The sequence below is a fragment of the Triticum aestivum genome, chromosome 6D, assembly GCF_018294505.1.
Source record: "Triticum aestivum cultivar Chinese Spring chromosome 6D, IWGSC CS RefSeq v2.1, whole genome shotgun sequence".
Taxonomy (NCBI): Eukaryota; Viridiplantae; Streptophyta; class Magnoliopsida; order Poales; family Poaceae; genus Triticum; species Triticum aestivum.
In genome coordinates, this window is record NC_057811.1 from 467,197,890 (window position 1) to 467,222,755 (window position 24,866).

Sequence of the window (24,866 nt, forward strand, 5' to 3'; positions counted from 1 at the left end):
GTGATATAGCTTTTAATATAAAGTGTGTGCATTTGTAAAATATAAGTAGGATTATCTTCATAGATAATAGCTGGCGATTGCAGCGTGAACCAATCCCATTTGAACCTTGGACACAGTTCATCATTGTGCGAAGTTGTACACATTCCCGAGTTGGTTTGTATAAAGCAATTATCTCAGAGTGATTGGTGGAGGTAGCCACTAAGGTTTGCTTTGTTGACTTTCAAGAGAAGGTTGTACCTCCATGTAAGAAGACACAACCAGTTTGCGATCTAGCATTATGGGGATCTGATAAGTATCCAACATCGTATTAACATACCATGGCTCTCTCTTGTTTTTTTCAATAGAAGAAACCAATATCATTGGTGCTCGGAACATATATGAGAAATATTCTTCACATGGGAAATATTTGTCACCAAATGCTTAGGAGTTGTACACTTCCTTGCATGATGAGTAGTACAACCGCACTTGTAGCAAATTTGAGAGGTGCTACCCTGATCATTTTCCTTAAAATGATCCTTGCCCTTTTGAACTCCATTGTTATTCCGGTTCTCATTATGTATCCACTTTTCTTTAGGCTTCCTATGGTTCTTTTTAGAACCATGAAACTTTTGAGTATTCTGAGAATTGAAATGCGCTTCAGTCAATGGCAACGTTCCCATTGGACAAGATAGATTATTCCTGTCAAGAATTTGACTGTGCTTTTCCGCGTGAAGAAGTGCATATACCAACTCAAAATGCTTGTATTTCCGATGATGATGTTGTTCAACAAGTATCCTCATATCAGGATGAAAAGCGGAGATCGTCTTTTCATGAGATCTGCATCCGAAACTACACTGTTGCGGAATATCAACTTATAGTTGATTTGATGCACAATAGAACTGTATGCTATAACATACCTAAATCCCCAAAGCGGACAAGTGCTCGATCTCTTTGCGCTTTGGACAACATCACCGACCTCTATTGATCCTAGCGCTCCTTTAACAAGTTCTAGAGTGATAGAGGACTTTCGTCCATCACGTCTTCTTCTTTCAGAGCAGGATCAAGGTAGTGTCAAATGAAGTGCAAAGCAGCATACTTTGCCATATATGTGATAGCAGGAGCTCCCCGAGCAGGCGTGGTTATAGTGCAGATCAGATAAAAAAATTGGTCGCCATGTTAATCTAGACATCCATGGGCCAGGTCAAATAGTTTCTGTCATCAATGGCAAACTCAACAAATTCCTTGAGGATATGTCAACCATACCCTACATGAAGATATCATGTGCATTAATTTACCCTCATGTAAATTAATTGTGTGTAAAATAAGATGCTTGATTCAAATATAAAGGTCTAGAAAAAGCCTAAACGTCCCAAAAAGTGACTTTCTGCACACACACAAAAAGATAATCAGCGTAAGATGACATAGATTTTTGTTTTGTAGAACACATAGAGGTCGTTTGTAATCACCACCAAGTGGCCTAGACCTTATTCTTATGGCTATCTTAGAGCATCTCCAATAGACAGTCCAAATGTAAAAATACCTAACTTTTGGACCGTCTGGGGCACAAAACGCTGCTCCAACAGACGGTCCATATGTAAAAAAAATTAGACCATGGCCTCCCGGTGATGTAAAATACAACACCTCGCGGTGCAAATTTACATCACGAGATACAACTGGTCCAACTTCGGCGACCGCCCGCCAACGCCCAACCACCCTTCATTTCATTTCACAGTCGCGCCCGTCCGCCCGCCCGAACACCAATCGGCCGGAATCCGCCGCCGCCGCCGCCCAAATCCCCGTCGCCGTCGCCGCCACCGCCCCAAATCGCCAGCGCCGCCCTCCGCCGCCCTCGCCCCCGTCGCCTCCCTCGCCAGAAGCCGTCTCGCAGCCGCCCGGGTGCCGCCAAATCGGCAGGCAGCCGCAGTGGGAATCGGCGCCTCCGGCGGTCTGGCTGCCCATGTAGGCCTCCGCCGGGTCCTTAGGCCGCCGCCCGCCTCCGCCGCCCACCGCTGCTTGCTGGCCCGCCCCGTTGCCACCGCCTCCCGCCCCCCCCCCCCCCCCCCCGCCGCCCCGCACTAACCCTGTCCAGCCGAGCTGCCGTCGCTGCTGGCCCGTGCAGCGTGCCTGTGCTGCTGCTCGTGGTGTTCGCCTCGGCTGCTGCCCGCCTCCGTCGCTGCTGGCCGGCAAAGGAGCACATACAGGGGAGGTCGGGCTCCGACCATGGCGACCATGGACGAGCACAGAAGCGGTGGCAAAGGACACCGATCGAAGGGGGAAAATAGGGGGAGTGGGAGAGGAGCTCATCACGGGGAGGATGGTGCGCTCGGGGAGGTCGGGGAGAGCTTGATGGCGACGGATTTGACGAAGGTGGCCGACCTCCTGAGGTTGAAGAAGACGATCAAGGCGATTTTACATCTTCGTTTTGGACCATTTGTTGGAGTTGCTCTTTTACATCTCTGATTTGGACCATCTGTTGGAGTTGAGCATTTTTTGAAGCTCCAAAACGCATTTTTTGGCGGTCCATATTTTACATCTTCGGTTTTGGACCGCCAAAATTTGGACCATCTATTGGAGATGCTCTTAATGCCATAATTTGCGTGCATTCATTTTTGCATTAATCACATGTAGGTAATCACTTCTAAGTAGTGTAGACCTTACTTTTATGTTACTTCGCACAATCTTGTGTCAATTTTAAACATTTTTGAAGATAATCACTACATGGTGATGTAGACCTCGCACTTGTGAACAAAGTTATACATTGTGATAAATGCAATCCATAAGTTGCGTGTAATTTTTTTAAAGTAGTCATATCATGTTTTCAAGCATAATCAACATATAGCAACTAAAATTGCATCCATACATATGTTGATATAAAATGTGCAGACATCACACAGTGATATGCTATAAAAACTGAAAAACCTAGAATCTAATTAGAAAAGAAATACGAAAATAGCAATAGTCTAAAACAGGTAGCCTAGTACCGTGGCTCAGGCAACCCTTATTTTTGTTTTGATAAAAAAAAAATCGGATGCTCGTACAGAGCATGGGCTAGTGCCCAACCAGCCTTTTGTCCAAGTGTGGCTAACTTTAGCCCAACCGCACGATCGGATAACGGAGGTGGCGAGATAATTTTTTCACCCCCATCGACTAACCGCTCCCAATCCCGGTTCGAGGGACGATAGTGGCCACCTCTCGGCCATCTGCCGTCGTCGCCCCAACAACGAGGGACAAAGAGCACTGGCTCGCCCTACTCCTCCTCCGAAGAACCACCAGGGAGCGCGTCCCGCGTGAGACTCCATCAAAGTGCCCATTCATGAGTCCAAGACTCGCTAGCCTCCACTCCCCTGGCTAACGACCGTCGCCAACCGCCTACACGACGTGTGACACGATTAAGCAGTCGTGGTGTGGCAACTACGATGGGGTAGCCGAGCTGCTTGCTCCATTGTTGAAGGCGTCCCACGCACAACAGCCCGGGGCTAACACTTGATCAGTCTGGTGTCCACCTCCTCATGTGCTGAAGTTGGAGACGGCATGTCCGGGATTCCGATGGTCCTAGTGCCATGGGCTCAGCCTCCTCCTCGGCGCCGTAGGCTTGTGGTGGAGATGGTAGTGGAGTTGGACACGGGCCCTAGTCGTGCAGTCGGTGCCATCGCAGTAAAGGAGCTACGAGTTTTGGCTCGATGTCGGCGACGTCGATGTCCATCGTGTCATCTGGGCTCCATCACTTCGTCCCTATGAAGCATTGGAGCGGCTGGTCCTGCCAGAATCCATGTTGGAAGTGGTGTTGCCACCAGCATGGCCGTATCGGGTTGAGCATCAGAAGGTCTGACATGGTGGTGAGCGCTCATTCCTCGGGCACCATGTCCTCAATGAAGGCTGCAGGGACGCTTTACAAATGACGAAAACCATGTTGATGGCCTCTGAACGGACGAAGGTCGCCTGCATTGCGGTGGTGGTGATGAAGCTTGCCAATACAACGATGGTGACGTGCAATCAGGCAATGTCGATGACCATCTTCCCGAAGTAGACGAAGGAAGAATCTAGTAATCATCTGGGCATCTATCTTCCCTTTGTTGTTGTTTTTCCAGCAAGTTCGATGGTGAGTTCTGCCAATTTCTCTTTCTTAGTTCGAGACAAAGTGCTGATAATGTGTTGTTGTGAAAACTGTATGAAACAATCCAATCAGTTGTATTACATCGATGATCATAGAATATATACAAGGGGAACACATGCGATGAAGAGATTCGTCGGTTCGTGGGACGTGGAGAGCGTCGGGACGCTTGCCATATGATAAACCGCATGAGGCACTTTACGAAGGATTATCCTTTAATTACAAAATTAAATAATTATATTCTATGATCATTGATGGAAAACAGTTGGTTTGATTGATTCATTCATTCAGTTTTCACCACAACACGTTAACAACACTTTGTCTCAAACCGAGAGACGCTGGAAAAACAACAACAAAGGGAAGAAAGAAAAGGCAGGCAACAATGCCTAGAGGATTAATGGCATTCTTCCTTCATTTGCTTCTGGGAGATGGTCGTTGAAGTCGCCTAATTGAACGTTGTTGTCGTGGTATTGGCGGGCTTCATTGCCACCACGGCAATGCACACGATCTTTGTCATTCGGAGGTTGTCGGCATGGTTTCCATCATTTCAGAGAGCGTCGTTGTATCTTTCATTGAGGATATGGTGTCCGAGGAATCAACGGGCGCCACCATGCCAAACTCTCCGGTGCTTAGCCTGGACCGACCATCCTAGTGGCAGCACCACTGCCGGCCAGGATTCTGGCAGGGCCAACCGCTCCAATGCTTCACACAGATTAAGTGATGGAGCCTATGAACGAGACGATGGACGTCAACATCAAATCGGAACTCGCAACTCCTCCTTCATTGTGACCGTGCCCGCTGCACAGTTGGGGTATGTGCCCAACTTCGTCGTCGTTTCCACCACCAGACTATGATGCTGAGGAGGCCAAGCCCGCAGCACCAGTACCACCGAGATCCTTGGACATGTCATCTCTAACTCCCGAGCATGAGGAGGTGGACTCCGCGACTACTTCGTCAAGCGTCGACCCTGGATGGCGCCTCCCTATGTCGGTTATTGCATGTGGGGATGTCTTCAACAATGGAGAAACAGCTTTGCCGCCCCATTGCAGTCGCCATGTCGTGACCGCTTCATCGTGCTGGCAAGGGCTGGTGCTGCTCGCCGACCGGGGGAGTCAGAACCCAGGAGGTCTTGGATTCAAGGCTCCATGGTGATTCTTCTTTAGAGGACGAGGACGGCAACACCGTGGCTCTCTATCCCTTGTCATTGAGGTGACGACGGTGGATGTCTGAGAGGTGGTTGTTGCCGCCGCTTGGATCAGGATTGGGGACGGTTAATCGATGGGGACAGAAACCGTCATGTCGCCCCCCTCACCTGATCGTGCAGTTCGACTGGTGAAAAGCCACCCATGTTCAGCCAAAAGGGCGGTTGGGCACTTGCTGATGCTCTATACGAGCAGCAAAAAAGAATCATAAAGAGAAAAAAAGGAGGCATGAGCCACGGTAGTAGGCTGCCAAGTTTTGGCCTATTGCCATTTTTTTCCATATTTCTTTCCTGCTTAGCTTCTAGTTTTTTCAGTTTTTGTACATATGTGTTGTTAGTAATTTGTACCATATTACTATGTGATGTCTGCACATTTTATGTCAACATATGTTACGCAATTTATATTGCTACGTGTTGATTATGCTTGAAAAATGATACGACTACTTTCAGGAAAAAAATGCACACAACTTATGGATTGCATTTATCGCAACGTATAATTTTGTTCACAATTGTGAGGTCTGCACCACCATATAGTAATTACCTTCAAAGTGTTTTAGTTAACACAAGATTGTGAGAAGTACCATAAAAATAAGGTCTACACTACTTAGGATTGATTGCCTACATGTGATTAAAGAAAAAATGAAGGCACAAAGACTTTAGCATGAAAATAACCATAATAATAAGGTATATGCCACTAGGTGGTGATTACCTTTATGTGTTCTACAAAATAAAGATTTACGCCATGTTATGGTGATTCTCTTCTTGTAGAAAGACATATTTTGGGTCGTGTAGGATTTCCTACACTTCTATATTTGAATCAAGCATCTTATTTTACACACAATTAATTTACATGAGAGTAAATTAATGTGCATGATACCTTCATGCAGGGTATGGCTGACATATCCAAGAAGAAATTTGTTGAGCTTGCCATTGATGGCAGAAACTACCTAATCAGGGCCATAGATGTCAAAATTAACTTGCTGTCAGGAATCTGATTAGCAATACAAACACAACTGCTCAGAGAGCTCCTTCTATCACAGATATGGCAAAGTATGCTGCTTTGCACTTCATTTGACGCCACCTTGATCGTGCTCTGAGAGTGTACATAATGGGGAAAAGCCATGTATCACTCTGAAACTCCTTAAATGAGCGTTATGATCAACAAAGGTCAGCAATGTTGCCTAAAGCTCAAAAAGAATGGGAAAATAAATATTTTGCAAACAAAGTCATGTTATAGTCTTGCTGATTTATTTATCAATCGCTTACCAGGTTCTTAGTTTCATAAATATGTAAATGGAACTAGTGTGAGGCGACTTGGTGACTTGCAAAATTCGAGGTGGGGGGGTGGGGGGGGGGGGTCTCCTAGACTATAACCTGTTAAGATCATTAGATTTTTAGTATTGCACTCTTTTCCTTTGTGAGTTTTTCCTAATAATTTCTCACGTAAGGTTTTTTATGAGGCAATATCAAACCAAGCATGAACTGCATACGTCATTTTCTCTTTATTTTCACATTGGGCTTGTGTGAGTTTTCATGGCATTTTCTCCTTATTTTCACATTGGATTTGTAAGAGTTTTTCATGGCATGATGTATATATATTTCTCCTCAATTTTCCCCAGGGGTTTTTGTAAGGAGACGATCGTCGCAAGGAGAAGCTCAGATGATTAGGTTTCTTGTGGTGGAACCAACCCACTAGGTTCAAGTCCTAAACTTAGCATTGGTGGTTGCATTTTTTGAATTTAACAGCAATGTGTGTTCGGTGGAAGGAGATGTTCCCGTCGACTACCAAGGCTGCGGCGACTTCGTCAATGTCAAGATGTTGTGCCGGTTCAGTCTCTCGAAGTTGCTCATAGAGCTAGGATGTGCGTGTGTGCGTTCATGAGCGTCGTCATCTTTGTCAAAAAGGTACTCCATCCGTCCCATATTAATTGATGTTAAAATGAGTGTATCCAGTATTAAAATCCGTCTAGATACATCCATTTCAGTTTTAATTAATATAGGACAGAGAGGCGAACCAACATGTGGTTGAGTTAGGAGGACAGTGGTATTTTCAGCCCATCAGGGTTCAAGTTCTAAACTTGATATTGGTGCTTGCATTATTTCTGGCGATGTTCGTTCAGTGGGAAGAAATGATCCTGTCGATTGCGAGGCGTCTGTGGTGAGTTCGTAAGATCTCAAGATGCTATGTCGGCTCAGTCTACCAGAGGTGCTCATACGGGTATGCTGTGCATGTGTGTGTTAATAGGAATGAGTGTATGCGTGTATATATAATTATATATGAGCGTTTGCGGCTGTACTGTGTTAAAAAAAATACAAAATATATGTACATGATATTTTTTAAACTATGTATGTACATGATTTGATTTGACGGCAGAAACAAGTTTTTTTTTACTATTTATAGAAAACCAACCGGCCGCGTGTACCCGCACCGTATCGATCCGGTTAAGCCAACCCGAGTCTGCTCGCTTGGCCCATCCTACCGCTCGGCCACACGAGACAAAGCCGCGCAGGAGGCCTTAGGCGCTGTTCCTTTCCCGGCGATCGCCGGCGACGGCCCGTCCCGACCTGACCCGGGCAGCGCGGCTGTGTGTCCTTGGCGTGGAAGATCGTAGGGACAGAGCGGCCGAGCGGGGCTGGTTCGGAGCTGGATTCGCGCGCTCGTCTGAACTCAGCGCCTGCATTCGCGCACCATCCACTCGTCGGCTCCAACAACTGCTTCCGATCGAGGCGACCCACGCCCGTGGAATCCTCTCCAGCCAAAATGGCTCCAGGCTCGGATGCTCCACAGTAACCACGCTACTCGCGACGGCGGCCTGCTCAGCTCAGCTCAGTTGACTGCATCTGCATTCGGGGTCGGGCGCCCTGCAGGTGTTCGGTGAATTGCCACGCTAGGGAGGTTGCGCCGTTAAGAGTTGGGTCACGGATCCAGGGTATGTTTCCTCTCGACCTGACCAGTGATTACTATTAGGATTACACCATACTTCTAAAGCATGTTTCAGTTGCAACAAATGATTCACTTTCCTGAATACAAATGCAATTGCAGTTCATGCACTTCCCATTCAAGTTCTTATGAGATAGAAAGTACACATACAGTCAGGAAAATGTCACCTACCATACATATCCATTGGGTTAAGATACAGAAAGACCGGCCCAGTGAGTCGACAAACAATGTTAGCATGCTCCAATTGGGATTCAGGTTAATCCGATTATCCGATTACATCAACTAGACTAGGAATCTAAAAACAGAGAAGCTTTTCGATCGTAGGGACAGAGCTAGCTAGAGTAGGGCGTGCTGATTAGAGATCTACAGTACAGAGCTCAGACGAGGGCCATAGTAGAGCTACACTACATAGTAGAACTACACTACAGAGCTGCTTTGGCGCCTCTCATGGCGACAAACGGTACATGCCAGCACCGTATGGATTGCAAAGTAGCCCAGCACAGCAAAGATGAGTGCGACGACATAAAGGGATGTCTTCAACCCCCTGTTGGAGCCGGCTGCATAGGCCACTAGGAGAGCAAACAGATCCAGTCGGATCATCCAGTTCATCACCCTCAGCGACCATTTCTCCCATTCTCCTTCTTTCTTCTTTGGCAGCCATTGCGGTAGCAACATGATGATGACAACGATGGAAGCCACAAAGGAAACGGAGTTGCTGTAGAAGAAGGTGAGGTACCGGGGCCTCCTGTTGTCGTTCATCACCGGGTTGCCCGCCTCGTACCCGTTGTCGTTGTTCTGCCACGCCCCGCCGGGCGGTTCCAGGCCGGCCTGGTAGGCTACGCTCGCCACCAAGATTCCTAGCAGCATCAGATACTTGCGCCTCGCATGCTTCTTCGCTTCTTCTTCATCCTCATTCTTTTCTTCTACCTCCTTCCTTTCTTCTTCGTTCTGTTCTCTGGGTGGTGAGACTACGGCATTGCTGAGCTTTCTCTTCAGCAAAAATACCAGCAGCAGTCCGGCTGCAACGAGCAGGACCACAGCCACCAACACGAAGATGTAGATGGATGTCTTGCGGTGTTGCGTGCTTCCGGCGGCGTAGGCCCCCATCAAACAAAACAAGCCCACGGCCGTGCAAACGGATAGTGCATTGCTTTGTATGGCTGGCCTGTACAGATTGGGGTTCACCAGGAGGATGATGAGGGCGATGGACAGCATGAAGCTCACTGAGTTGCAGTAGAAGAAGGCATGGTAGCGGACTGGGTAGTTGTGCAAGAGGATCGGGTCACCGGCATGGTGCCCGAGCGTGTCATCCTGGAGAAGGAACCCGCCAGGAGGGGTGAGGCCGGCTTGATAGGTGATGGTTGCGGCCAAGATCGCGAAGAGGAGCAACCTTTTGCGCCTCTTCTCCAGCAACTCATCTTCTTGATCGTCGTCTTTCTTGTCCTTCTGGTCCAGCTCCAGCGTGAAAAAGACAATATGGATCACCACATAGATCAGGGCGGCGCCTGCCAAAGCCATGACGTAAACGGAGGAATTCACGTTCCGACAGCTCCCAGCGGCATACGCACCGATGAGGCCAAACAGGTCGAGTATCATGGCTGCCTCCAGCACGTGGTGCTTGATCAGCCTCTCCGTCTGGACCAGGACGATGACCAGCAAGGACGCCACGAACGCAACCGAGTTGCAGTAGTAGAAGGCCCTGTACCTCCTAATGTTGGTTGTGATTAGAATCGGGTCGCCGGCGATGTACCCATCGCCCTTGTCCTGCCAAAGGCCACCTGGCGGGTCCAAACCCGCTGTGTAGGTGATGGTGGCGGCAAGAGTGGCAAGCAGTAGAACAAGAGAGCGAGCCTTGTCCAGACCCTTTCTAGCACTGCGGCGAAAGAAGAAACAAAGTTCAGTTCAGTCCCGAAGAATGAAGAAACAGAGGCAGAGAATGAAGAAACAGAGTTCAGTTCAGTTGCAAACAGTACCTGACATTATCAGTAGTCTGCTGAAGTGCATCCGTTGGTTGCGTTGGACTGGAACGAGAAGACTTTAAAGTATAGAAAGCATAGAGCAGGATGTATGCCATTGCCAGAATGCCGCCGGTCAGGGAGACCACGTAGATGGTGGTTTTTGTCTCCCTGCAGCTGCCAGCGGTGTAAGCGCCGACGAGGCTGACCAGCGCGACGACGATGAACCCGTAGAGCACGAGCGACCGAGCCTTCTTGTCGCGGAGCTTCTTGCCGTCAATGATAAGCAGCATGATGATGAGCAGGGACGCCACGAACGATGTGGTGTTGCAGAGCAGGAACGCCGTCAGGCGCGGGCGGTGGCGGTCCTTGAGGATTGCATCGCCCGGGCGGTAGCTGGTCCCGGTGCTGTCCCAGAAGCCACCCGGCATGCTCAGCCCGGCGACGTACGTGATGCTCACCGCGAACGTCGCCAGGAGCATCAGGACTTTGCGGAGCCGTTCGTTGGCTTTCAGCTTCTTCAGGGCCTCGCGTTTGCGGTCCTCTTCTTCTTTGACATTGGGGTCAGAGTCGCGGAGGGGGGATGGAATCGTGACGGCGTCGGAGTCGGGATCAGGAGTGGACATCACGTCGCCGGAGTTGGAGTTGCTGTTGGGGGCGGATGACATTGTGCCGTCGCAACCGGGGCCGGTTTTGTTGTCTGGGCACCACCAGTCCATCATCTTGAGAACGGCGACGTAGAGGAAGACGGCGGCCACCAGCACCGCGGAGTAGACGATGGAGATCTTGTCCTGGCAGGTGCCGGCGCCGTACGCGCCCATGAGGCTGAGCAGGTCCAGCACCATGACCAGCCGCAGGGGCACGACGACCCAGCGGCTGTCCTTCCCCTTCTTGTCGTGGCGGACGGCGAGGATGAGGATGAGGACGATGACCACGAGCGACGCGGCGAAGGCGGTGGCGTTGCAGTAGAAGAAGGCGAGGTAGCGGCGGTAGTGGGTTCCGCGGATGATGGGGTCGCCGGCGGGCTGGCCGTCGTGGGCGGCCTGCCAGACGCCCCCCGGCGGGCTGAAGCCGGCGGCGTACGTGACGGTGACCACCAGGGCGGCCAGCAGCAGGAGGTACTTCCGCAGGCTGTACTCCCATGGCTGCACCGGCGGCTTTGCCGGCTGGCCGGGCTGACCCATGTGCACTGCCGGCTGCACCTGCACGGCGGAGACGCCACCACACTCCATTCTCTCACTCAACGGCTGTGGTACGCTTCCTGTTCTTACTCTAATTATTGTGATGCAGACTGCCGACTGGCGAATGGTTTCGTGGTGATTATATAACGACGACTTGACTCGGCGCGTGGGCGTCGTCGGGACGAAGGTGCCTAGCCTGAGCCTCTGCGGACCGACGTACGTCAGCGGTCATCGGAGAACGAAAGTGAAGCAAGGAACCAAGTCTTCCCCGGTCAATAAACTAAGCTATTCTAGCCTTGCTTTTTAAGATGAAGCCGATCGGAAACATCGTGAGGAGCACGCGTCTTCGTGTAGATCATCGTTGGACTTGGAGACATGCTGTTCGGCCCGGTCATGATTCTCTTCTGTTGTCTTTACTACTACGACAGCCTTCCTTCCGTCCTAGGTGTTACTTGGATATTTTCTCCGTACGTGTGTTCTTTGGATCCTCCATCTCCTTTCTCCTTATTATAGGTATATATATATATATATACAAACCAGGTCTTTTTTTCTTAATCATTGTGATGCAGAATGGCGAATGCCATGGCAGCGACAGGTGAAAAATCTAGAGTGGTGCGATTGTATACTACTCCTCCGTCCGGAAATACTTGTTCTTGAAATGGTTGTATCTAGAGTTATTTTAGTTATAGATACATTTATTTACAACCATTCTGAGGACAAGTATTTTCGAACGGAGGGAGTACGAAGTACAGTACTACCTCCGTCTCGGTGAACAAGTCATTCGCGTAGTTCTAGGTCATCGATTTGAGAAATTAAATATGTGTTATATGTCATGAAAAATATATCACTAGATTTCTAAACGGATGTAGTTTCTAAATATATTTTTTATCACATATAATACATATTAAGATTGTTAAATTGTCGATCTAAAACTACGTGAATGACTTATTCACCTAGACGGAGGTAGTATATGAAAAAGACTTGGCGCGAGTCGTCGGGACAAGCTGCCGAAGCCTATGGGGGCTGCATGTTCTATCATCAAAGTCTGACAGAGTCGTCGAGGAAGGGAAGAAGCAACAAGCCAACGAGCAAGTCTTCCTCCGGTCAACGAGCAAGTCTTCCTCCGGTCAACTAGGGGCGCCGCAGTTGAATGCTCCAGGTTTTATATCCAGGAAAAAAAACCATTTGCATCCGACAGAGCCGGCTGTGACGTGGTGTGTGGTCATGGTGAGTACGTCAGTGCAATTCGTCATGAAATTGCGTCGGACTGAGCATCCTATGCACACAATCTTCCTCGACCACTCGATCAATCTAAAAGAACACGGTTTGGCCCACTTGTCATACTATCATGTGGCACTAGGACCTAAGGGCATTTCTAACCGGTCCTTGTAACCGGTTAGAAAAGAACACGGTGTGCGCAGACTCACCTGCACACAGTCAGAAAATAATTCGGATGCATGGTAGATAATTTATTGCGTGAGGTTTCTGAGTTGCTCTATGCAAAAAAGACAAATCGGGTCAGAACATTACATGAACAATAAACTTTTTTATAAACCCCAAATTTCTTTTTTCTTGCCAAGAGTTGCTCAGATGTCAAAATGATCTGAAAATTGGAGCGGGCCTCACGCATCAAAATCTCTACCATGAAAAACAACTTGGAATTTTTAAAATATTTATAGTATTTTTTTTTTCTTCAGCGCAGGTGCAGATGAGACTGGGCTCGGAAATGGATATTCGCACAGTCTGGCCCTGTTGTGATCTTTTGAGGGGTAAAACCAGGTTTTATTCGTCAAACACCACAGAGTATGGAATAAAGTTTGGTTCATGAGACTGGCCAAACAAGGCATGATGTCCCAAACCTAACAAAAGTGAGAACCGGGCTAGACTATGTGCTTCAACATTGATAGCACGACTTTCAAAAGAAAATTTTCAATTAAATAAGGACGCTTGTAACTTAATCTCGCTAATTATGGCTCCATTGCTTCCTCGGCTCCCGCTATGAATGTCTCGTACCACCTGTTTGGCGTCAGTAGCAATGGTAAAACGATGGAGTTGAAGACCTTCTGCCAGAGCCAATGCCTCCATGCATGCAATAGTCTCCAAGACCACTACATCGTCCACCCCGCCAATTACAAGTGACCTGCTACCTAGAAAAATTCCATTCATGTCTCTGCACACAGTAGCAGCCGTTCCTCCAACCCCCTTTCGCACACCAGCATCCACATGTATCTTGGCATAGGCAATAGGCGGGGGGCTTCGTGGCCCTGTTGTTGTACTTCACATGCCACGAGGCCCACTACGTTGACATCCACAGAAATGGTCGCTTCTTGTCCGGCCCAACAAAAGCAAAGCATGCGTGCTGGGCAGTCTAGTGGGTCAAGTGAGTGAGCGTTCTTCTACTAAAAAAACAAGAGTGGCAATTAAATCCCACCCACTGGTCGGCATCCTTCTCCTCCGCCGCTTACATTCCGATTCTTCTTAACCTCTCCATCCCGGTTGTTTTCTCGTTGTTGCGTCAATGAGGATTCATTCCTGGACAATATTGGCACATGAGAGAGGTCGGAGTCTGAGTATCGTCGGCCACTGGCGATGAGGAGGGGAAATATGTGCTCGCATTGAGGAGTGGTGTTGATGTCCTTTTGGTGTGGCGGCACAGTTGGGGACTTGCGTGCGGTGGAGCAGGTGGGACAAACTGGCGGCCACTAAGGTGAGTTTTTTTACCTCTCAGCACAGGGGATGGTTTAACAGATCATGTCAGCTAGTAGTTCATATAACGCACCACAAATACAGGGCATCTCCAACACGGATCATCAAAATACTCGCAAATGTTTTGGACCGGACAGTCCAAGCACTTTCGGGCGAACAACTCCCTAACTATAGAGAGGGAAAGAGAATGCAGGAAATGATAATTTGTGAGGGGATTGAATGCAGGAGTTTAGAGCCTAAGTCACACCATTTCATCTCTAAACAGGCTTTTGCCCTGCTTTATATATAAAGCACCACAACCAAGTTAGCTAGCCCTCTTACAAAGTAGAATTCGAGATAACCGGACAACACAAACGCATGCCACTATGATGCCAACAGAAAACATAGGACGGCTAGATTACAACACCACGAGATGCCCTAGGACACCTAAGCTCCATGGCAAAGGCCTCAGGAGGGGATACGGCGGCCCAACTGGCCCAGTACGACGGCGACGTCAGGCCGTGTTTATCACTTGGAAATAGATGTTATATTAGTGCAACGGCGACATCTGGCGCCTTCGTGGGCTCGCCCGAATTGGCCCAGTTGCGCCTACGGGTCCGCACAGCGCCCACGGCAGAAGCGGCACTGCAAATTTAGTCCCACATCGCCTAGCGAGGGGTGCCCGCACCAGCTTAAATAGCTCTGTCCGCCTACCTTGCCGAACACCTCTAAATATCCTATCGTCGCCGCCCTGATGGGCTTCTGGGTCGTGTTTGGCCGAAAAGCTCTCTCTCTTTCGCCGTTGGGCTTGATCGGGATGGGCCTAGTACGCCCTCCTCGGCTCAGCGGCCGGTTTTTTCTTTTAATTTTACCTCTTCTTTCATTTTTTGTTTCTATGATGATTTTCATTTCATTTATTTCATATTTCATTTGTAATATCCAAATTTGGATAATTACGTTTATCCAATATAAAAATGTGTATCCTATTTATTTTATATTAATTATTTAAATTCATAATAATTCTATACATTTGTTTACAAAAAATATTTTATTTGTCGAACTTTTTTCTTTTTCTTTTTTACCTTTTCTTCTTTATTTCATTTTCTTCCGGATTTTTTCTTTACTTTAACAATTTTTAAATTCATACTTGTTTTCCTTCTTTAATTTCCTGTTGTTCTTTTTTCAAAAACATTAAACACAAATTTACCGAATTTCATTCAAAACAAAGTTTAAACATTAAACTTGTTCATTTCATTCAACTCGGATAGCCGTCATGTAGCCCGGCATGTCCTCTGGGTCGCCGGTCTGACAGGACGGGCCGCATGTTATGACCCGCACCGTATGGATCAGGTTAAGCCAGCCCAGAGCCTGCTCGCTCAGCCCATCCTACCGCTCGTCCACACGAGACGCAACCGCGCGGGAGGCAGGGGCTTTGGGGCTGTTCCTTTTCCCCGGCGATCGCCGGCGATAGCCCATGCCCCGACCTGCACCGGGGCAGCGCGGTGCTGCTCTTGGCCTTCCGCTTTACCGTGTCCCTCGTGTGGAAGATCGCAGGGAGCGACTGAGGCGGGGCTGGTTCGGCTAAACCTGCAGGATTCGCGCACTCTTCTGAATCACAGCGCCTGCACTCGCGCACCCTCTGCTCGTCGGCTCCAGCAACTGATTCCGATCGAGGCGCCAACCTCTGATGATATCAGTTCGTATTGATGCAGGACGACGACGTTACACACGACAGTGGCCTGCGGCCCCGCCCAGCTCAGCTCAGGTGCCTGCACCCTGCAGTTGTTCGGCGAATTGCCCCACAGGGGAGACTGCGCCGCTGAAGTCGGGTCACGGATTCAAGGTATGTTTCCTCTCGACAAGACCAGTGGATCCTATTAGAATTACACAATCATTACTTCAGACCGCACCTGGTGACATACTGGCATGTTTCAGTAGCAACAAATGCTTCAGTTTCCTGAATACACTGGAACTGCAATTCGTGCACTTCCCATTCAAGTTTTTGTGAGACAGAGATTGCACATAGGACCAGGAAATTTCACCTACAATGCGTATTTGGGTTAAGGTACACGCACTTCCCCGGTGAATCGACAAACAATGTCAGCTTGCTCCAACCTCCACTCGGGATACAGGTTTATCAGATTACATCAGCTAGACTAGGAATCTAAAAACAGAGAGAGCTATCTAGAGCAGAGAGATTGAACAGAGCTAATTAAGCTGACTAGAAATCTAGAGACGGAGAAATAGATAGATCGCGGATCAGACGCCCTCACATAGTAGAGCTACACTTCAGAGCTGCTTTGGGGGCTCTTGGGGCGACACACAGTACATGACAGCGTCATATGGATTGCAAAGTAGACCAGCACAGCAAAGATGAGTGCGATGACATAAACCGACGTCTTCCACTGCCTGTTGGAGCCGGCTGCATAGGACACCAGGAGAGTGAACAAATCCAGTAGGATCGTCCAGTTCATCACCCTCAGCGACCATTTTTCCCATTCTTCTTTATTCTTGTTTGGCAGCCAGTGCGGCAGCAACATCATGATGACAACAATGGAAGCCATGAAGGAAAAGGAGTTGCTGTAGAAGAAGATGAGGTACCGGGGTCTCCTGTTATCATGCATCACCGGGTCGCCCGCCTCATACCCATTCTCACTGCTCTGCCACGCTCCGCCGGGCGGTTTCAGGCCGGCCTGGTAGGCTACGCTTGCCACCAAGATGCCTAGCAGCATCAGGTACTTCCGCCTCTCGTGCTTCTTCCTTTCTTCTTTATTTTCTTCTACCTCCTTCTTCCTTAGTTCTTTATCCCCATTCTTTTCTTCTGCCTCCTCTCTTTCCTCTTTATCCCCATTCCTCACTTCTAACTCCTTCATTTCTTGGTTCTGTTCAGTGTGTTGCGCTGCTGAATCGCTGTCATTTTTCTTCAGCAAAAATACTAGCAGGAGTCCGGCTGCAACGAGAAGGGCCGCACCGACCAACAGAAAGATGTAGATGGATGTCTTGAGGTGTTGGGTGCTTCCGGCGGCGTAGGCCACCATCAAACACAACAAGCCCACGACCATACAAACAAATAGCGCATTGCTTCGTATGGCTGGCCTGTACAGATTGTGGTTCACAAGGAGGATGGTGAGGGAGATGGACAGCATGAAGCTCACCGAGTTGCAGTAGAAGAAGACCTTGTAACGGAGTGGGTAGTTGAACAAGAGGACCGGGTCGCCAGCGTGGTGTCCGAGCTTGTCATCCTGGAGCAGGAAGCCGCCAGGAGGGGTGAGGCCGGCTTGGTAGGTAATGGTCGCGGCCAAGATCGCAAAGAGGAGCAACCGTTTGCGCCTCTTCTCCAACAACTGATTTGCCTTGTCGTCGTCCTTTTTGTCCTCGTGGTCCAGCGTGAAGAAGACAATATGGATCACCACATAGACCAGGACGGCGCCTGCCAAAGCTATGGCATAAATGGAGGTTTTCACATCCCGGCAGCTCCCGGCGGCATAGGCGCCGATGAGGCCAAACAGATCGAGTATCATGGCTGCCTCCAGCACGTGGTGCCTGACCAGAATATCTGTCTGGACTAGGACGATGGCTACCAAGGAGGCCACAAAGGCAACCGAGTTGCAGTAGAAGAAGGCCTTGTATCGCCTAGCATTGGTCGTGAGAAGGATTGGGTCACCGGCCATGTGCCCGTTGCTATTGTCCTGCCAAAGGCCACCCGGCGGGTCCAACCCCGCTGTGTAGGTGATGGCGGCGGCAAGAGTAGCGAGCAGTAGAACAAGAGAGCGAGCCTTGTCCAGAGCCTTCCTACCACTGCAGAGAAGAAGAAACAGAGTTTAGTTCAGTTTGCAGAGTGAACAGTGAAACTGCAAACAGAGGAAACAAACTTCAGCAGCAGAGAAAGAAACAGAGATTTCAGTTGCAAACAGAGGAAAGGAAGAAGATGTTATGTATGTGATCCTTACCTGACATTATCAACAGTCTGCTGAACTTCTCCAGTTTGTTGCACTGGACTGGAACGAGAAGAAGCGTAGATACCATAGAGTAGGATGATGTGTGCCATTGCCAGAACGGCGCCAACTAGGCTGAACACGTAGGCGGTGGTATCGATCTCCCTGCAGCTGCCGGCGATGTACGCCGCAACGAGACCGACCAGGGCAACGACGATGCACCCGTAGAGCATGCGAGACCGAGCCGTCTTCTTCTTGCGGAGCTTCTTGCCGTCGATGATGAGCAGCATGGTAATGAGCAGGGACGCCACGAATGCCGTGGTGTTGCAGAGCAGGAACACCGTCAGGCGCGGGCCATGGTTGTCCTTGAGAACCGCGTCACCCGGGTGGTGGCTGCCCTGGGTGCTGTCCCAGAAGCCGCCCGGCGTGCTCAGCCCGGCGACGTACGTGATGCTCACCGCAAACGTAGCCAGGAGCATCAGGACCTTGCGGAGCCGTTCTTCGGCTTTCAGCTTTTTGTGGGCCTTGTGGTGGCGGAGCCGCTCCTTGTCTTCTCCGACCGTGGGGTCAGAGCCGAGGATGGGGGGTGGAATCGTGCCGGCGTCGGAGTCGGGATCAGGAGTGCACATGACGCCGCCAGAGCTGGTGTTGCCGTTGGAGATGGGCATCCCGCCGTCGGAGCCGGCGATGGAGGTGGAAATCGTGCCGGTGCCAGAGTCAGGATTGGGCCTCGCGCTGCCAGAGCCGGAGCCGGTGTTGCCATTGGCGACAGGCATCCCGCGGCCGGAGCCGGCGCCGGGGTCGGAGTTCTTGTCCCAGCAGTCCATCGACTTGAGAACGAGGATGTAGAGGAAGACGATGGCCACCAGCACCGCGGAATAGACGGTTGAAATCTTGTCCCGGCAGGTGCCGGCGCCGTACGCGCCCATGAGGCTGAGCAGGTCCAGCACCATGACGAGCCGCAGGGGCACGACGACCCAGCGGCTGTCCTTCCCCTTCTTGTCGTGGCGGATGGCGAGGACGAGGATGAGGACGATGACCACGAGCGACGCGGCGAAGGCTGTGGCGTTGCAGTAGAAAAAGGCGAGGTAGCGGTGGTAGTTGGTGTCGCGGATGATGGGGTCGCCGGCGAGTCGGCCGCCGAGGGCGTTCTGCCAGACTCCCCCCGGCGGGTTGAAGCCGGCGGCGTACGTGACGGTGACCACCAGGGTGGCCAGCAGCAGCAGGTACTTCCGCAGGCTGTACTCCCATGGCTGCACGGGCTGATCCATTGGCACTGACGGCTGCACCTGCTCTCCACAGCTGTGATTCCCTTCCTCTTGTGTTTATTATAGAAGAGAGAGATGGTTTCGTCGTCATTTTAAAACGACTTGACTCGGCGGGACGAAGGTGCCCAGTCTCTGCGCCCTGCACAGCAATTTCCACATGCGGACGGACGGGCGTCAGGCTCCTCCGAGAAAGTGAAGCAAAACAACCAAGTCTTCTCCGGTCAAATAAAGCCTAGCTTTTTAGATCGGAAACATCCTGATGAGCACGCGTTTGCGTTTTTGGATATCTTACTGTAGAATATGGTTGGGCAGGTGCTTTTCGGCCTGGTCATGATTCTCTTTGTTCATGTACTCCGTACCTAAACAAATATAAAACGTTCTAACTTTGTTTAATTCGAATAATATAGATGGACACATTTTAGTCAAAAATCCATCTCTGCGTCCGAGCTCATCTGCACCCGCGCTGATGAAAAAAAAAATCAAAACAAATACTAGAAAAATTCAAAAAATTACAATTTTTTTTGTGCGGTAGAGAATTTGTCAAGTTAATATAAAGTTGAGACATTTATTTTTGAGACGGAGGGAGTAATAGTGTACATTGTATTTTTGTGCCACTGATCGATGTAGAGTCCGTTCTTATCTTAAAAAAACTGTTTGGATAATTAATTGATGAAGAAAGAAGACAAACTACCGAGTGAGAATCTTTGGAGGCCGAGCTCCATGGACCCCTTTTTTTCAAAAAATTGAAAATCATATTTAAAAGTTTCACACAAATTCGAAAAATTTCATGAAAATTTATGTGCATTCTGCATGAACATGTAAAGAGTCGTTGAAAATATTATGATTTGTTGCTGTACAAAAAAGACAAAATTCTGGCCCAACCAAGAAAAAGTCGGCCCATTTTTGAAACACATATCTGTCTTTTTTTTACACAACGTGTGAAAGTATAATGTTATGAAACTTTTGCAAACGGGCGCCTGCAGCACTCCAAGCTGGGTCGGCCCATTCTCTATGTCTCTGAGCTCTAAACCATCGCCCTTCTTGTGTGCTAAGTTCATTCGCTCCTTAATCTTATTTCTTTTCTTCTGGTTCGCAAAAGCTTAGTTTACAGATGGTTTTATTCGGTTTTTCCTTTTTTTAATGCATGATTTTTTAAAAGAATTTTGTGTTTTTAAAAACCGATAAACTTTTTTCAGATTCGATGATTTTTTTCATATTAGATGAACGATCTTTCAAATTCGATGAACCCCGCCTATTATAGTACACACAAAAAAAAACTACCGACCAGGTTGCCGGTTTCCACGGTTTGTTTCTGAATGCCACGAGACGGCAGCAGCGCGGGAGGCGAGCCAGGAGCCAAGGCGCCGCTCCTTCTCTCAGGGGATCGCCGGCGACCGCCCGCCCCGACCTGCACCTGGGCAGTCCGCCCATAGTGCAGAAGATCGCAAGGAGCGACTGATGCTAAACCAGCTGGATTCGAGCCTCACCTGCATTCACGCCTCGAGCAACTGCTTCGGATCGAGGCGACCCACGCTCGAGGAATCCTCTCCGAGCAGAATGGCTCCAGCCTCTGATGCTATGCTAGCGTACGTATCTATCGACCCACGGTAATGGCGGCTTGGTCGTCTCAGTTGCCATCTGCATGCGTGGATCGGGGGCCCTGCAGGTGCTCGGTGAAGTGCCCCACTAGGGAGATCACGCCGCTGGCGTCCGATGGCCCCCTTGCTTCAAGGTATGTTTCCTCTCGATCAGTGATTATAAATTATCAGGATTCCACAGTACTCCAGACTATACCTAGTGACATACTAGCTAGACAAAGCTAGCAGGATTGCACACAACTTCTGACTATACCAAGTGACATATGTTTCATAAGTAGTAACAAATGATTCAGTTTCCGGAATACAAATGTTATTGCAATTCATGCACGCCCCATTCAAGTTCTTATGAGACAGAGAGGCGCACATAGGGTCAGGAAAACGTCACCTGTCATGCATATTCATTCGATTAAGATGCACACACTTCCTCAGTAAGTCGACAAACAATGCAAGCATGCTCAGAGTGGACGCAGGTTATTCATCCAATTACATCAACTAGAGTAGGAATCTAAAAAGAGGGAAGCTTTTTGTGAAGCCCTTGGCAAGGAAGCAGAGCTAGCTAGGGTAAGCTGATTAGAGATCTAAAGACAGGATGAAAAATAGGTCACAGCTCAGATGAGCAATCGCTCTCACATAGTATAGCACTATAGCGACGCTGCAGATATGCCTTGGGGCTTCACACTGCAGGTCTCTCTTTGGATTTCTTAAGCTGACAAACAATACGTGCCAGCGTCATATGGATTGCAAAGTAGCCCAGCACAGCAATGATGAGCATGGCGACATAAACAGACGTCTTCCACCCCCTGTTGGAGCCGGCTGCATAGGCTACTAGGAGAGCAATCAAATCCAGTCGGATCGTCCAGTTCATCACCCTGAGCGACTGTTCCTCCCATTCTCCTTTCGCCTTCTTTTGCAGCCATTGCCATAGCAAAATGATGATGACAACTATGGAAGACATGAAGGAAATGGAGTTGCTGTAGAAGAATGCGAGGTACCGGGGCCTCCTGTTGTTGCGCATCACTGGGTCGCCTGCTTCGTACCCGTTGCCACTGCTCTGCCATGCTCCACCTGGCGGTTTCAGGCCGGCCTGGTATGCTACGCTCGCCACCAGAATGCCTAGCAGCATCAGGTACTTGCGCATCTCGTGCTTCTTCCTTTCTTCTACCTTCTTCCCTTTTTCTTCCTTCTTCCCTTCTTCCTCGTCCTGTTCTTTGGGTGCCGAATTGTTGCCATCTTCCTTCCCTTCTTCGTCCTTTGTTTTGGGCGCCGAATTGTTGCTATTTATGTTCGGCCCCTTCAGTAAAAATACTAGCAGCACTACGACTGCAACGAAGAGGACCACGACCACCAACGCGAAGATGTAGATGGATGTCTTGAGGTGTTGCGTGCTTCCCGCGGCGTAGGCTCCCATCAAACAAAACAACCCCACAGCCGTACAAACAGATAGCGCATTGCTCCGTATGGCTGGCCTGTACAGATTAGGGTTCACCAGGAGGATGATGAGGGCGATGGACAGCATAAAGCTCACCGAGTTGGAGTAGAAAAAGGCGTTGTAGCGGCCTGGGTAGTTGTACAAGAGGACCGGGTCACCAGCGCGGTGCCCGAGCTCGTCGTCCTGGAGCAAGAAGCCGCCAGGAGGGGTGAGGCCGGCTTGGTAGGTGATGGTTGCGGTCAAAATCGCGAAGAGGAGCAACCGTTTGCGCCTCTTCTCTAGCAAACGATCTTTTTGGTCGTTGTTTTCCGTAACCTTGTAGTCTAGCGTGAAGAAGACGACATGGATCACCACATAGACCAGGACAGCACCTGCCAAGGCCATGGCATAGATGGAGGTGCTCACGTCCCGGCAGCTCCCGGCAGCATACGCGCCAATGAGGCCAAATAGGTCGAGTATCATGGCTGCCTCTAGCACGTGGTGCTTGACCAGATTCTCCTCCTGGACCAGGATGATGGCCACCAAGGAGGTCACGAACGCAACCGAGTTGCAGTAGAAGAAGGCCTTGTACCTCCTAGCGTTGGTCGTGAGGAGGATGGGGTCGCCGGCCATGTGCCCATCGCCGTTTTCCTGCCAAAGGCCACCTGGCGGGTCCAACCCTGCCGTGTAGGTGATGGTGGCGGCAAGAGTCGCGAGGAGTAGAACAAGAGAGCGAGCTTTGTCCAGAAGCTCCTTAGAACTGCATTCATACATTGCAGAGAAAAAGAAACAGAGCTCAGTTGAGTTGCAGAGAAAGAAAGAAACAGTGTATCTGCTAACAGGGGAAAGGAAGACGAGGATTTTCAGTTCAGTTTCGTACCTGTGCTGAGTTGCATCAGTTTTTCTTGTTCTACAGGAACAACAAGACAAGGATTCTGACGGTAAAGTGCGGAGTAGGATGCATGCCAATGCCAGCACGGCGCCGGCCAGGCTGACCACTATGGCGGTGGTACCAGTGTCCCTGCAGCTGCCAGCCGCATATGCGCCGACGAGGCCGACAAGCGCGACGACGATGCACACGTAGAGCACGAAAGATCGAGCAGGGAGCTTCTTGCTGTCGACAATGAGCAGCATGGTGATGAGCAGGGACGCCACGAACGCCGTGGTATTGCAGTGTAAAAACACCCTCATGCGCAGGTTGTGGTGGTCGTTGAGAATTGCATCGCCCGGGCGGTGGTTGCCGCCGGTGCTGTCCCAGAAGCCACCCGGAGCGTTCAGCCCAGCGACGTAGGTGATGCTCGCAGCGAAAGTCGCCAGGAGCATCAGGATCTTGCGGAGCCGTTCTTGATCTTTCTCTTTCAGTTCCTTGAGGGCCATCTCGTTCTGGGACTCCACGCTGGAGCCGGACGAGTCGGAGTGCTTGCCGGTAAGCCACGAGTCCAGCAACTTGACGACGACGATGTAGAGGAAGACGGCGGCCACCAGCACCGCGAAGTAGACAGTGGAGCTCTTGTCCCGGCAGGTGCCGGCGCCGTAGGCGCCCATGAGGCTGAGCACGTCCAGAATCATGAAGCCCCGCAGCGGCAGGACGACCTGGACGGCGTCCTTCTTCTTCTTCTCCTTCTCCTTGTCGTGCTGGACGGCGAGGATGAGGATGAGGACGATGACCACGAGGGACGCGGCAAATGCCGCGGCGTTGCAGTAGAAGAAGGCGAGGTAGCGGCGGTAGTGGATTTGGCGGATGATAGGATCGCCGGCGAGTTTGCCCTCATGGATGACCTGCCAGACGCCTCCGGGCGGGTTGAAGCCGGCGGCGTACGTGACGGTGATCACCAGGGTGGCCAGCAGCAGGAGGTACTTCCGCAGGCTGTACTCCCATGGCTGCACGAGCGGCGCGTTTGCCTCTGTATCCGTTGGCATCGCCGTCTGCACTGGAGGGACGTCGGCCATTCCGATCTCTCAACTCTCAAGTCTCAACAAGTGAGCTTGCTCTTTCTTAATACTGTGATGCAGAGATCATGTGGGGGTAATAAGACGACTTACTTGACTCGGCGCGCGTCGTCGGGGGAGGAGGTGCCAGCCTGTGCGCCCTGCATACTCAAAGCCTGACGGAGCGCCAGTATTTTACTACCACTGTTCTATTTTTAACAGCAACTCCGACGCGTGTGAACGTGCGCAGTCAGGGTCGTCGGTGAAGGGAAGCAGCCAGGTCTTCTTCTGGCCGTCGCCGGGCTGCAGCGTTGCCGGCTGGCCGATGTAGTCCGAGCGCCATCGCCGGACACTCGGCAAGTGCATTTCCCTCTTCTTTTCTGGCTATTGTGATGGTGCAGAATGGCGAATGTCATGGCAGCGACAGGTTAGGAAGGGAGAGTGATTACTAGTATTATGTTATGGAAAGACTTAACTTGGCGTGAGTCGTTGTCTGGAGGAAGCTGCCGAGTCTCTCTGCACCCTGCATATCCTATCTTTAAGGTCTGACAGAGTGGAGTATTGTACTGCTTGCTCTCCCCGATGTCCAGGTGATCAGAGTCAGGTCATCGGAGAAGGGAAGCAGCAACAAGCCAACGAGCAAGTCTTCCTCCGGTCAAGTAAACTAGTGAAGCA

General features: G+C 50.1%; 3 protein-coding genes and 1 long non-coding RNA gene across 4 annotated transcripts; 1 reads left to right on the forward strand and 3 right to left on the reverse strand.

Annotated features, from left to right (window-relative positions):
• The first annotated feature begins 7,738 nt into the window (after positions 1–7,738).
• LOC123145951 (uncharacterized) lies at positions 7,739–11,971 on the forward strand. The gene is made up of 2 exons (XR_006472566.1): positions 7,739–8,221; positions 11,478–11,971. It is a non-coding gene; the product is annotated as an uncharacterized lncRNA (long non-coding RNA).
• Positions 8,463–11,477, reverse strand: LOC778418 (uncharacterized). The gene is made up of 2 exons (XM_044565482.1): positions 10,206–11,477; positions 8,463–10,105 (listed from the first exon to the last, which is right to left on the reverse strand). Exons 1-2 carry the CDS (start codon positions 11,417–11,419, stop codon positions 8,650–8,652), a joined length of 2,670 nt encoding a protein of 889 aa, XP_044421417.1. The 5' UTR covers positions 11,420–11,477; the 3' UTR covers positions 8,463–8,649.
• A 4,051-nt stretch (positions 11,972–16,022) lies between the features above and the next one.
• On the reverse strand, positions 16,023–19,301 carry LOC123145944 (uncharacterized). Its single transcript, XM_044565480.1, has 2 exons — positions 18,004–19,301; positions 16,023–17,851 (listed from the first exon to the last, which is right to left on the reverse strand). Exons 1-2 carry the CDS (start codon positions 19,257–19,259, stop codon positions 16,336–16,338), a joined length of 2,772 nt encoding a protein of 923 aa, XP_044421415.1. The 5' UTR covers positions 19,260–19,301; the 3' UTR covers positions 16,023–16,335.
• Positions 19,302–21,223: 1,922 nt separating this feature from the next.
• Positions 21,224–24,193, reverse strand: LOC123145946 (uncharacterized). Its single transcript, XM_044565483.1, has 2 exons — positions 23,143–24,193; positions 21,224–23,022 (listed from the first exon to the last, which is right to left on the reverse strand). Exons 1-2 carry the CDS (start codon positions 24,180–24,182, stop codon positions 21,528–21,530), a joined length of 2,535 nt encoding a protein of 844 aa, XP_044421418.1. The 5' UTR covers positions 24,183–24,193; the 3' UTR covers positions 21,224–21,527.
• Positions 24,194–24,866: the final 673 nt, after the last annotated feature.